At 38.5% G+C, this 14,349-nt stretch overlaps 2 protein-coding genes across 5 annotated transcripts in view; one reads left to right on the forward strand and one right to left on the reverse strand.

Annotated features, from left to right (window-relative positions):
- The window catches only part of POC5 (POC5 centriolar protein), a 43,604-nt gene extending 38,388 nt beyond the window's left edge, over positions 1–5,216 (forward strand). For 2 of the 4 annotated variants that reach the window (XM_003810451.5, XM_055112311.3), the window contains 2 exons: positions 1,502–1,678; positions 4,840–5,216. In XM_003810451.5, coding sequence (XP_003810499.1) covers positions 1,502–1,678; positions 4,840–4,983 — 321 coding nt within the window. In that variant the 3' untranslated portion in view covers positions 4,984–5,216. Of the gene's footprint in view, positions 1–1,501; positions 1,679–3,155; positions 3,201–4,839 lie in introns of all 4 variants that reach the window. The other 2 variants (XM_008962813.4, XM_034959929.3) reach the window with 2 other exon arrangements.
- Positions 5,217–7,570: 2,354 nt separating this feature from the next.
- ANKDD1B (ankyrin repeat and death domain containing 1B) overlaps positions 7,571–14,349 on the reverse strand; it is a 66,097-nt gene continuing 59,318 nt past the window's right edge. Inside the window, exons 13-15 of the mRNA XM_063604430.1 lie at positions 12,423–12,624; positions 10,031–10,162; positions 7,571–8,430 (exon numbers count right to left, since the gene is read on the reverse strand). Of these exons, the coding sequence (XP_063460500.1) occupies positions 8,369–8,430; positions 10,031–10,162; positions 12,423–12,624 (396 nt within the window). The 3' untranslated portion in view covers positions 7,571–8,368. The remainder of the gene's footprint in view (positions 8,431–10,030; positions 10,163–12,422; positions 12,625–14,349) is intronic.

Genomic DNA, 14,349 nt, shown 5'->3' on the forward strand with positions numbered 1-14,349 from the left:
CTCTTCCCATTTCAATATACAGCTGTGACTGTGTGTAGCTAGATGCAGCTATATGGAGAATCACAGACGAACTATAATAATCGGGAAAAGATTGATAATAAATGCCTTTGGAAAAACTGTTTAGAGAAAAAATGAATTTAGATTAATACTTCACACTGGAATTTCAAATGTTTTAATAAGTTAAGCCAAAATAAGTAAATGTTATAAGAATATAACTACCTCAGCTGTCCAAAGCTGGTTTTGGTTTCATCATGGAAGCAAGAGGAAATTAATGACAGGATTAACCACAACTTAAAAAAATGGATGTGCATTGAAAATTAAGACAAATACATGAAATGGGGAAATTGTTTACACTCTGAGATAAGTATCTATAATTATTAAATGAGTTTAGTACTCGTCAGGAACTATTAAATTTAAATATTAATATCCTTTCAATTCTTAGCAAATAAGATGAATAGTTGACAAAATGGAATACAAATATGAAACATTAATAAAGAACCACAACTTGAATAGTAGATTTCACCTCAGACTTAAACAGGCGGCTGTGTAATTGATTGACAGTGGGAAAATAGTCCACTTACGTGTTATTCCTGCTGTAAATATTTTTCTGGAGTATCATCCAGCAATAAGCAGCAAAAGCTATAAAAGCTGATAATACTTTTTGATATGATCGTTCCATTGTTTGCAATATATTTTTATTATACAGAAGTAACTCTCAAAAGAGGATTTTTCTTTTGCAAAATGTGCTAAATGTAATAGAAAAAGACAAAGTAGTATGTTGGTATAAAAACCATCTCATTAAGAACTATAGCAGGTCTCTGTATTACCTTGTGAAAAAAAGTATATTAATAAAATGAGAAGGAAAAAAAGGCAGAACACAGAAGCATATGTGTAATGATAATATTAATTATGCTTAAGGATCAAAGAGTCCATAAAACAGATTAATGGTTGCCAGAGGTTAAGGATGGTTGGGGAAGGAACAGAGAGATGGATATGACTGTCAAGGGTGACACGAGGGAGATCTTCGTGGTGATGAGTATTCTGTATCTTGATTGAGTGATAGTTAACGGGAACTTAGGTGATAAAATGACAGAGATCTATACACAGGCATTATCTCATGGTGAGCTTCCTGGTTTTGACTTTGTTATATTCTAATTATGTCAGATGTAACCATGGCAGGAAACTGGGTGAAGAGCACACAGTACTTTTCAATATGATCTCTGTGTCTTCCTATAAATCTATCATTTCAAAAAAAAAAAGTTGGTTTTTTAAGTTTCTAAAATCTTATAAAATTGTTGGCATACTCAGGTTAAAGGGATATTTTGGGGTGTTCAGTTTTTTTTTGCTTTTTGTCTTGTGATTTTGTTTTTTCCATGTTAAATTTGGTTGAACATACAATTATTTTAAATGCCTGTGTATTCTTCATAATTTATGGAATCAATAGATTTTGCTGTGGATTTTCTGCCACCTTGTTACTTCTTTTATTTTTTTTTCTTCTTAGTATGTGCCAAGAGTTGTAACCTCTGCACAACAGAAAGCAGGAAGAACTATTACAGCCCGGATCACAGGAAGATGTGATTTTGCTTCAAAAAATAGAATTAGCAGCAGTTTAGCTATAATGGGAGTTTCTCCTCCCATGAGCTCAGTTGTTGTGGAAAAACATCATCCAGTCACAGTGGTGAGTCCACATTTGATGACCTTTTGTCAAAAAGTCTTTTTCCTGAGAGTTCATAGACTAGTAAACACTTACATAACATGTTGAGAAGATAAAAATTTATAATGACTGGTACTTGTTCTGCCTTTTCCTGATACAGTTTGTTTTTTTTTTTAAATATATATACTGCTATAAATCTACTTTTCTGCTGTTGGGAAATTAATTTCAGAAACATCATTTCTTCCAAACTGTAAAAATTATAAAATACTAAAAGTAATCCAGTGTGTTTGTGGTCAAAAGAGTAAAATATGTAAATGCTTTTATTATCAGTTTAAAAAGAGACAAAAATTGTTCACTCACTAGCTGCTCATGTAGCAGATATTTTATTACAAGAAAACTCCCCTACATTTATAGTTTTTAATTTTTGGTCCTTTTTTTAAAAAAGTCTTCCCCTTTTTTCAGTACAATTGTCAGCATGTTTTTAGTTTAACAAAATTCAACTTGCAATAAATGCATGTGATATAAAGAAGGTGCATTGAATTTGAAGCAAAAATTTTAAAACCCGAGTTAGTGCTTCAGCTTTGCTACTTATTGGCTTTGTGATATATACAAATCAAGTAAAATATTTGAGTCTCCACTTTCTCTTCTGTAAAATGGGGTTAATAAAAATAGCTCCTTGGGTTATTGTTAGGATTCAAGATTAAATGAGATAATGTGAAAATTAAACGAGGTGTATTAAGGCATTTTATAAACTATAAAACCATAAGCAAATTTAACTTACTGAAAGTTACTAGAAAAAGATACATGAGATATCTCTGAATTATTTCCTACAAATGTGTACGAATCAACAATTATCTCAAAAAGTATAATAAGAGTGATAAGAACATCCCTAAAGAAAAACAAGGATTTCTTTTTCTTTTTTTTTTTTTTTTTTTTTTTGAGACGGAGTTTCTCTCTTGTCTCCCAGGCTAGATAGAGTGCAATGGCGCAATGTTGGTGCACTGCAATCTCCGCCCCCTGGGTTCAAACAATTCTCCTGCCTCAGCCTCCCGAGTAGCTGGGATTACAGGCACCTGCCACCACACCCAGCTGATTTCAGGGATTGATTTTAAAAGAGAATGCCCTCTATAAATTCTCAGCATCGGACAACATTCCTGTGTACTTTCTAAGTATTAGCAAAAAAAAATATATGGAATGATTTTAAATCCTTTTTTCCCGAGTACTAGCTGGGCACTAGATGATTAAATGAAGACAAGCTGGATTGATTTGAACTGAACTTCAGGTGAAGTGGGACCTTAGCGAGGTGGAAGGCTGGAGATAGAAGCACCAAGTCCAGATAGAGACATGGAGATGACAGAGGATTTATTTTAGGATTATCTTAGGTTTCATATTTCATAAGTTGGACAGACTCTGAAAGTTCGTAGAAGACTTTTCTATATATTTTTGAATATGGAAGACAAGTTATCAAAAATGAGAAATAAACCCACTTCTGTTTTTTCAGATGTAGAAAATGTATAGAGATGGTGAGAGACTGTCCATTTGTGAGGTAAAGAAGGTGTAAAGAGAGCACATGTGTGTTTATTTTTTATTAGACAACCTTTTGTTTTGTAGTAATGATGGGAATTCATATTTTACAGAAGAAAAATCAAAGTACTAAACATTTAGAACCCTTGTTTCTGATACTTATCTCCCATGCTGCCCTCCCTTTATTCAGTATGTGCATTTCTTACCCACTAACTGCATATGAACCAGATAGCCATCAGCTGCCTGGATTATGTAACAGACACAGTGGCAGTCATTTGTACTGTATTTCTTTTCACTCTGGGAATCAAGATCTAAATCTACCAGAAATAGTTATTACTAAAAAACCAAGGATGCGATTTGTGACACTGTAGCCTCATCTGCTGGATAACTGCATGCTTCTAGGGCCACTTCATTCTCTGTCATATTTTGTGTATCATAATTTCAGTGGCTACTTTATTTCTACAGTTCCTCTTGCCCATCCTCCTCAAGGAGAAAGCCTTTTTGGCAGGCTCAGGTTAGTGGCTGGCAACTAATTAGGTGACTGGCAACTAAAATTTCTTATCTGTTGCAAGAGTATCTCCTATTTATAATGGTTATCCAGTTGTTTATGTACAAATAAACATTTTTATAAGATACTTTAAGAAAAGAAGTTATTTTTCTTTAAAAAGGAGTTCTGTTCTTTTTAAAACGGAATCTGACAGGATCTTTTGTTTTTAAGAAGTTTCATTCTTTTTTTAAGCAAAAACTACAGCTTGGAGTTTTTTAAATACATAGTGAATGTTTTGACCGAATACATGTAATTTTACTTAAACTATTTTAACAATGACTTTTCTAAGTGGAAGACCCTAATAGAAATTGACATGTCCTAGTCAGTGATGTGGACTGAGAACTTGATAACAAATCCCACTGCTGGCTACTAAGAAGCTTTATCGGGTTTAATAGGGAAAAGCCTTGTACTGATACATATTGTTCACATGTTTACATGTAAATGTGTACTTGTATACATAGTGTGTACTTACATGTATTACATGCATATTATATGTGTTGAGTGAGTCACGTGTGTCCTGACTTTAATGACTCAGTGCTCATGTCTGAGGTGTTCCTTTGAGCTCTGAGGTGATGTGCATAAAAGTTTTAGTCTGCTCCCAGGTGAACCAGGTTAAATATGAGGGCTCTGGTTTAAAGCAAGGACCAGACTGCATCCTGAGGGCTTCTGTGTGCCCCTGGGATTGTGAGATAATCACATCCACATACTAACAGTCAAGTAGAGAGAAGGAAGTTGGATGGAATGAGGGGAGGACTCAGGGCTGACCCCTCTTCCAAACACCACAGAGTTTCTCTCTGTTTACAAAGCCTCTGTACACATTACAAGATTCCACTTGGCCCTGTTGGAGGAATGGCTGCCGTGGCTTTCTTAATGGGCCTTGTGGATATAGCTCTGATATTACACTGTGGGTGTTGAACACATCAGTCAGACTGGGTAGGGGTTCCTTACAGACAAAGGCCTCATCTAATTAACAGCTGCTTCACTCCACTCATTGCTTCTTTCTACTGGATCTTAACAAATGTTTATTGGGTTAAATTATAGATGATAGATGATGAAATGATACATAGTATACATAATCTTGGGATATTATTAAAGCAGAATTTTGTCTTTTCAGCAAACCATTCCTCAAGCAACTGCAGCAAAATATCCCCGGACCATTCATCCTGAAAGTAGTACCTCAGCTTCCAGATCACTTGGAACCAGATCAGCTCACACCCAGTCTCTCACAAGTGTTCATTCCATAAAAGTGGTTGACTAAAGTGAATATGTCCATAGTGGGGTCTTTTAATCCCTCTGGTCTTACCAAGGGTTAGAAGTCTTTTGGTTTTAACTTTTCCATATTGTTAGAACATCATGGAGACATCATGTTCATCTGTTCAAAATTACAAGAGGCTTTTTCAAGCTCTACCATGCTTTGTAACTATATGTAGAAATTATTTTAATGTTATTTTTTATTTAAACAATTAAGTAAAACTTTTTTAAATTAAAAAAGGAGCTGGACTTTATTTCTTTAATATGTTTAGCCTGTTGCTGATTACAGCATCAAAATATATAAATTTATTTTCACTATTTATAAAACACTAAATCATTTCCAATATTACACAGCTGTAATTCACTCAAAGTGTTGAGAGGGAACCTTACTAAAAACAAAGTATTAGAACTAGTGGAAACTAGGATATTTTTATTTTTAATTTAAAAAAGACCAAGTGTAATAATGATTTTTTTTTTTTTTTTTTTTTTGAGACAGAGTCTCGCTCTGTCACCCAGGTTGGAATGCAATGGTGTGACCTCGGCTCACTGCCTCCTCCTCCCACGTTCAAGCAATTCTCCTGCCCCAGCCTCCCAAGTATCTGGGATTACAAGTGCCAGCCACCATGCCCGGCTAATTTTTGTATCTTTTTTTAGTAGAGACAAGGTTTCATCATGTTGGCCAGGCTGGTCCCGAATTCCTGACCTCAAGTGATCCGCCCGCCTGAGCCTCCCAAAGTGCTGGGATTACAGGCATGAGCCACCACGCGCGGCCCCGTTTTTTGTGGCTTTAACATGTTAGTCTTCATTTTTCCAGGACTCTAACAGTTGAAAATAGACGGAAACGGCAACACCTATGAATCATTTTTTAATGCCAAAAGGGAAAACATTTGTAATACTAGCACTAGAGTTACAGAAGTATCAGAAATTTCCTGTTAGAATGAGCCTGTTTCTGGTGTTCTTTCTCGCCTTATTTGAAACTCTGCAGCACTGAACCTACCTTGTTCTCCCCGAACATCTAAACACTGTTCTGTGGTGGCGTAGCCCTGAGCAACTCAGCAAACCTAGGCCTGGGCAGAAATTTTTCAATGGCTGGCCAATACAAAGAAACCATCTGGGCAGAACTGATTTAGGTGAACAAGACTTGGCTTCTAATGGTTTCATTGCTGACTGATTGTGTGGGCCAGACAATTAAATGAATCTCTGGATCCTCATCTGTGAAATAAGAATAAAATCTACCTACTATTTCACAGTACTTATACATAAAAATTAACAGGTTCTAAAGAGTTTGTCCAGGACCTCAATTTCCATCTCTTTTAACAGAGTGGATGGAGTGAATCATCTGAAGCCTCTTCTAATTTGAATATAAGTTCTCTGCACTAATTTTTATTATAGGAAATAGGTTTTCTTGCTGCCTCACATTGTTCACAGGACATCAGAGAATAAATGTGAGATAGGCAAATAGAATCCTAAGGCCTTTCTGAATTACTAGGCTGTTTCTTAAAGGGTATTAGATATTTACACAACACTTGTTCTGGATTCTGGCCCAGCTACCATTGTGGTAAACAGCTCCACCCCTCATGGTCTTCAGCAAGCTTTTCATGAACACAAACCACCAGCACCTCATCTCGTGCCCTTTCCGTGTGTGTGCTCTTCCCGGGCTTCCCCGTTCACTCCCAGTTGAGTCAGGATAGTGCAGGCTCCACTGGGGAGCCCACTCATGCAACCCAGAATTAATACTTGGCATTGTGGTAAACAGACCAATTCTTCCTTCCTTCTCCCTGTATGAATTGTCCTGAGATGCATTAGTATATCATGTCTCTCGGAATAGAGTAGCCCAAGATTAAATAATCAGTTATGCTTGTACCAAGTGATGGCCACTTAGGTAATTCGCTTTGTTCTTGCTCTCCCTCCTCCCTAGACAACTCCCTTTTCTCCTCCGCTCCTTCCCCGGATGTACACTTCTGAAAAAGTTGTTGCACACAAACTTCGGTCTTAGACAAGCTCTACTTTTTGAGGAATCTAGACTACAACTAGGAATGGTTTTCAGTATCCAAGCCAAAACAATATGGACAAACTGAAGTGAACATTATGAATGTTGTGATTAAGAATATTATAAACATATTTTTAAGCTTTAAGCTCTAGAAATGTATGTTGTCTAAAGCACCAAGCAATTAGTGTTGGCCTAAGTTAATGTAAATTCAACAGTTTAACACTTGACACAGTTATAGTATATATTCATATTTGTTTATTTTTGCATAAAGAGGTTACCCCAATCTGGTGGGGAGCAGTGATAGAGAAAGAGAGGTCAGTGGAAACTGGCCATACTGAAGAACAGATGGGACAATACTTCTCAATATGTTTTTGAAAAACGTTTTGGAATCATGTGAATCTATTACCTGTTTTAAACATTCATAAGATTAAGTGGGCCATTTATAATCAGTATGAGACAAAGACATAAAACTATAAATTCATGATAGAATAACTGGATTGAAATTGCTTATGGTTTTAGTATGTGCCTTGTAAATTTAGAGTCAGAATCTGAGAATGGAGAGTCTTAAATTCCAATGAATAGGTGCACATAAACTGACACAAACTGATACTCAATTTTACATTTATTTCATAACTCTTAGATTACGAAAATAATGCATGTTCTTTGTGAAAAAAAGAATGGAATGTACCCAAAAGTACAAAGAAAATAATCATCTGTAATTACATCACCAAGAGATGTAAAAAAAAAAAAATGGTGTACATACTTCTGGTCTTTCCTAAGTAATATATTACATAAAATGTGTGATTTAAAGTCAACAATGACTATAAATTCCAAACCCAGTTTCTCTTACTGAAAGAGAAATAGCAGTTGATTTCCGTACTATGGGCATGAGGCTACACAGGCATTTTCCCTTCATCTTCATTCCAACCCTATGGATTAAATAGACATCTCTCCTAGTTTATAGAGAAGGAAACTGAAGATCTAAGAACGTAAACAACATTAACATGCCCAAAGGTTCACATCTAATATTTGGCAAAACCAAGTTCAAAACCATATTTGTCTATTATAAAAAAACCGTTGTTTTTTTACTGTACCATGATGCTGCTCCCATGAGTTTTTAAAAAAAAACATGACATACAAAACCGTCCTAGATTATCTTATTACATGGATTACATCAAATGATAGAAATGGGAAAATCACAACTTGCCCTCAGCAAAAAAACTATATTTGACTTTTTAGTGGTTGAAAAGTATCATGGTATTACTCTTCTTTCATCTGTTAGAGTTCCCTGTCACCACCATCATCATAGTTGAAAATCAGTGCTACTGCTAGAAGAAATTTATGGCATTAAAAGAACTGAATGCTGAGTGGAAAATCATGTAAATACAATTTCTTTAGGCATTTATGAAACTACACATTTCTTGGAGTTTGAGTCAGTTTTGCTTTTGAAATGACGAGTCTTTTCTGGAAAAAATAAGATAACATTTATGAATACCTGAAATTTTTAAAGCACTGATTGTCTACCAGGCACTATTATTCATTAAATCCCACAACAGCCCTTTGAAGTAAACATTTTTATTTTCTTTCCTAGTTAATAAATGAGAAGGTTGTCACAGGAAGGTCATAGAACTTGCTCGAGGTTTACAACCAGTCAGTCAGCTTTGGAGTTCAAGAGTGAGCTCACACAGCCTTGCGTCAGAACACATACCCTTAGCCAGTTCAGTGGACTGCATCTTCATCTTCTCTAAGAGTTCTTATGGAACCTCTTTCATAGGAAGAATACATTTAACCCTTTTCCCATTTAGAAAAAAAAAAGTGCTGCTCACTGCCAGCACTTCTTCAATTTTACATAAACACGCTCTTTGAGGCTGAAGCAAATCTGATTTTCATTGTGAAAAACAAATATAAAAACTTCTTGGAGTTATTTCTAAACAGAACTAACATCAGAATAGTCTGAATCATCCGAATCATCAATTTCTGAAAAATTGGATTCATGGAATGAATCTTTGGCCAACAATTGTTTGAGAACGATGTTAACATCACATATAGGAATGCTACGTTTTCTAGGACTTGACATTTTCAATGATCAAGAATTTCCATATTTTGTAAATGGAAATACCACTAGTAAAACCAGAATGCTATAAGTAGAATGATATCTTTTGTTTCCAAAGTCAATATACTAGAGCGATCCAAAAATAATAATAAAAACAAGATAATTCATGGCAAAGTTTTTTCAGGGTAAATGCTAAAAGCACCACTGGCGAGTATTCTCAGGGCCAATGGGAACAGGGTTAAAGTTGAGGGAAAAACTCCAATATTATGAGATCATGTGATGGAAGGTAAGTATCCACACATTGTTCCTTGTACCTACTACTGCTGGAAACTATTGGATCAGTCGGTGTTCACTCATTTATCTTCTTGCTCCAGGTAAAACTGCTTCAGTGAAAATAATGGCAGATGTTCCTGTATTTTGCTTGAATGCTTGTTATTACATGAGAGCTACAACACCGCCTAATTTATTGATAAGTTTTTAAAGGATCTTTCCTGACAATATGGTCAGTGATTTTGGCAGACTGATTTTTAGCAATAACCTCAGGTGGCAAAGTAATAGCCTGTCTGCTCTTTTTGTTCTACCTAGAGATAACATTTTCAAATACACTAACCTGCAGTTTATCAACAGGGGTAAAATGGCATTTTGAGCAAGACAACTCTTAGTCGTGGAGAACAATCCTATAACTGTATGGGATAGTTTAGCACTTCTGCCCCACCCCACCTGCCCCCACCACACATACACATAAACAAAAACACTCCCACCACACTTTTTCAAATGCCGAGTAGGGGGATGACACAGAACTGCTGGGCTAATGAGTAACCAGTATTGACTGGGTCATTCCCCAAAGGAGAAGGTGCTGACAGCTTACAAGCCCCTTCCATAGTTCCATACTCCGTGTGAGCCACAGCTAACACCACGCTGGGGCTGTAGCTGGTCAGGATGATATTTCTGTAGACTGCTTCCTGAAATTTTAAGGGAGAAAGAATTTCTGTTGTTGAAACTGTCACTTACCAGCTAGTTTTGGGAAACCTGCGTGTACCAGCTCTTCATACAGTTGCTTGGCCGGGTCACCCTGAGTCATCAGGGTCCCGTGTAGCCAGATAAGCAGAGCCCTGTGGCCATGTTCACGGAAGCTTTCATTTCCTGTGCCAAGCACAAGAGGTCCGAGGTAAAACACCACGAGCTGCTATCTCTTTCCATTGTGATCTCAGTTCCAACTAAACTTTCTGAATGACTGTTTGCTTGCCTGTTCCTCTTCGAAAAAAGCCCTTCCAGTTGCCCTCGCTGTGCTGCTTTATGATGACCAGCATTTGCTTTCCCTCCAGCCTGTGCTATGCACCTGCTATGCTTGGCACACACCCAAAGGAGTGTACAAGAGAGAGGACAGCTGTGGTGCCTGCCCAGGGGGAACAATTTTAATGAAATATGCAACTTCTCATAGACCAGTGCTCTTCAAACTCAACAGTGCTTATTTCACCTGGGTATCTTACTAAAATGCAAGTTTGGATTCAGTAGGTCTGGGGTAAGAATCCATGCATCTAACAAACTCCCGGGTGCTGCTGCCACTGCTGCTCCATATTCCCCACTCTGAGCAGCAAGCATGCACCATTCATTCTGCCACTCCAGTCTCAAGGAAGCTACTCTGAGGGAAGTTTGCATCCCTGGGCCAGGATTATTCATTTGATAAATACTCACTGCATATCTCAGCCTAGAGAGGTGTTGGGGGAAGTACTGGGATAGGGAGCCACAAAGCCTCTGTGGTTCCCAACAGGACTTCACTACAGGCTCCTTGCTCTGAGAGAGAGTGTGCAGGAGCAGACATGCTGTGCAAGGGAAGGGCCTGAGCTCTGCAGGGGTGAGGGAGAAGTTCACTGAACAGACTGATATGGAGAAGCGGGCAGTTCAGGGAGAGGGAACTGCATACTTACAGAATGTACTCCTGGACAAGTCCTCTGTTCCTTTCCTAATCTTGCTCTTGACAAACTAATTTTTCTTAAATACCATCATGAGTCTGTCACTCCTTTGATCAAAAGCCCACAAACTCCCCAGTGCCAGTAACCTTACCCTGGATCACAATATAATTGAATTGCAAATGTCATTGTTATTGTGCCAACTAGATTATAAACTCCATCAAACATGCGTGGCTTAGAGAGCTGATGTATCTATCCCTCATCCAGCAGAAATAAACACTCCAGGCCCTCCATAAAGGTTCCATCGAAACACTTTAAAATCCCCCTTATCCTGCTGGCAAGTACTCTGAAGATACACTATATTTTCAAGTCATCTCTTTAGGTCAAGTTAGAGTTCCAGGAGGCAACTCAATTTTCCTAAAGACTTCACAGAACACTATAAGCCTAATTAATGACAAAAAAGAAATCTTAACAATAAAAAAATTTTTCTAGTTAGAAACTAGTTAGTATTTAATGTTTTCAATACATTATCTTCTATTTTTCACATGAAAATGTATCCTAAGAATGTGCAATACAAAGTCTCATAATTTACTTGTATGTGGTATAAATAGTGTGTGCTCACAGACTGTGCTTCTGCCATCCCCAGTTGCCAGCAATCCCTAATACAAATCGACCCCTGAGCAAGGACACCTTCTCGTCTTAGGATGTCCATGAGAGGGCAGTGCTCTGAATAGAAAACTTTGCCAAGAAACATGTTTGCTTCATTGTTTTCAAAGCTAATTAGTTGATTAATGCCAAGTAAACTTTCTATGTTTCCTAGGTTTTCGTCTAACCACAAAAAACAAAATTAAGGAATCTAGCTGACCTGACTTCACTAATTATGACAGTTTGAGTCCAGCTGAAATGATTCCATTGCTTGGAATCATCTAGCCAAGAAAGCCCTCTGAGTCTGTATTCCCCGTGTCGCTCACGGCACAGCCAAGTCTCCCCTAAGGCAGTGTCCTACAACAACCCTTTCTCCCACACCCACCTGGTTTAAGGAATTCCTCTTTCTGGAGCGCAGACTTAAACAGCGAGCCTGTTGATTACAGAATGAACCCATTCACCCCAGGACAGTCTCAAGGAACATAGAAATCAGATTGGCTTCCCACTGACACACCAACTGTTAAATCCTTGCTTGCTTCCTTAGTGACCGTCCAGTTGGGAATCTTACTGTCTCTCTAGGCTAAATGCCACATGTCTGATATGGCTCAATACACATAATCATCCTTTGCAAACTTCAGTTTACTGCAGACCACGAGTGTTCACTTTCTGCAAATCTTAATGCCCAAATCACTGGTGTGGACCTAAGCTAACTGTCCCTATTCCTGGGCCCCTTGAAGACTGCAGCTTATTGTGAGTGCCACACACTTCCTTGGAAGACCTCACACCAGGAGGCACTGCTGTTCCTAACAGTGAATTCCTCCTGCCCACATCATCTAGTCTGTACTCACCCGACCACTGCTCCTCAATGGCTCTAATCTGGTCATCTGTAAAGTTCCACGAACGGGCCAGCCTCTGCCACTCATTGGCCTTCAGCTGATGGTAAGCCAGGTCCCAGAGAAGCGTGCGAATGTGTCTGGTCTCCAGACTGTGATCTTGCTTGAATGTCAGAGTAAAGCCTGTTGACGGGTCCCTGATGCTCTCATGATGCTCCTAAAGTGAAAATAATTGTATCAGAAGATTTCAGACATGTTCTACTTATTACCTTATTTCAGAGTATATATGTTTTTCAAACATAACTAGTAAGGTGGTAACCGAGACTATGTTTTCAATGCCTCCTGTCACTGGATCATATATATATATTTTTTGCCATCCAAAATGGAAATAAATGCTTGAAATTAAAAGCTTGGGTACCGTCTGTCTGACATAGGAAATGTGAGGGATTTTGCCTATTGTGTCCCATGCTGCTTAGAACAGAGAATGAGAACAGAGAGGCTGTCTTGGCAAAGGATGTGTCACAACAACAAAACCATCTTTAACGGCCTTCCTTTGAACCCATACCCCCATTTCTTCTTTTGGGTATTTGATGTTCTCATATTGAAGCTTCGGTGAGCCCAGATTGGCTGTATCCTTAATAAGACCCCACAGCTGGTCCCTCATTCATCCTGCTCTCTGGTGAGCATAAGGAGAGTTAACTAGGAGCCTAGCTCAGGCTGGGGCTTGGGGAAGAGGTGACTAAGGGAGTGGAGAGGACAGGAGTGGACATCATTTAAAGTCACTATAGCCAGGCTCAGGCCAACAGCACTATGCCTAGATTGGCATCTTGTTTTCTGACTGTTGAAAGGTTCCTTTTGTCCCTTCTGCAGAATCCACCAGAGTCCTGCAGAATCAAACCACAAACACTGGAGAAAATCACTGAGTGAAAGCAGGCATCACTGCTTCCTAGAACTGCATGCTGTGCTTATGCCACTAGGCCTCCAGGTAATCCTCCTGCAGAAGTTTGCAGATCAGTTAAGGACATGCAGGACACGCGGCCCACCAAGAAGTCTGGGACTTCCTTTCTCATGTATAGTGACTTCTATTTTTGTCTTTCACTTAAATAGAGGTGTATCTTAATGAAAATATTCTTGACAACAAGATGGGAATCCAGGCTGGGGCAGGAAATGAACCAAAACTGTCTAGGACCCTGGGTTTAAAAACTGATGAGAAGAACTTGATGGGCCCCCACCATGGATCCTTCACAGCATCAGAAACCTCCTCCAGGAAGCTCGACAAGGGAAATGCAATAAGCTCCTCCCGGAAAGCTTGGCCAAGAAAGGCAAAACCTTCCTCTAGTATCTGAACTTTGTGTACAGAAGTTGGAATAGGAATGGGAGGTGTGAATTACCCATAATTGTTTTAGAGACTGTAAAAAGCAGGGTCTTCTCCAACCCAGCCTCAGCTTTACTTCCACAGTGCCTAGCTCCCAGGAATTCTAAAAGAAGTAAGATTGAGGATGGGGAGCTCCAGCAAACTCGGGAGCTGTGGGCCACTTCACTTTGTCCTTCTCTCCTCATTCCATCTCCTGAAACAATGATGAATCCAACAAGATCAAGAGCCTAAATGTCACAAGGGAAAGGGAAGAACACAAAATGCTTCTGCATCTATCTTTGTGCGATAACATTTTTAGTTCTTCAAGAAACTTACATGGTTTGTGCCTTTCAGGATTGGATTGGGTGGTCCCTTAGGCTTCCATTGAAAAGGGCAGGAGATTTGGAAAGCCTAGGTCTTTTTCAGCAGCCAGTGAAGCATTAAATAGCTTGCCTGCCAAAACACTGAACTATTTGCAGGAATAACATGAGCCAGAACTGGTGGAAATTAAAATAACATAAGCCAGGTTTTAGGAAGCTCCCATTTGCCTCTGAACCACTGAATTTAATAATGGATGACTGGGTGGTT

This window comes from Pan paniscus, chromosome 4 (genome assembly GCF_029289425.2).
Source record: "Pan paniscus chromosome 4, NHGRI_mPanPan1-v2.0_pri, whole genome shotgun sequence".
Taxonomy (NCBI): Eukaryota; Metazoa; Chordata; class Mammalia; order Primates; family Hominidae; genus Pan; species Pan paniscus.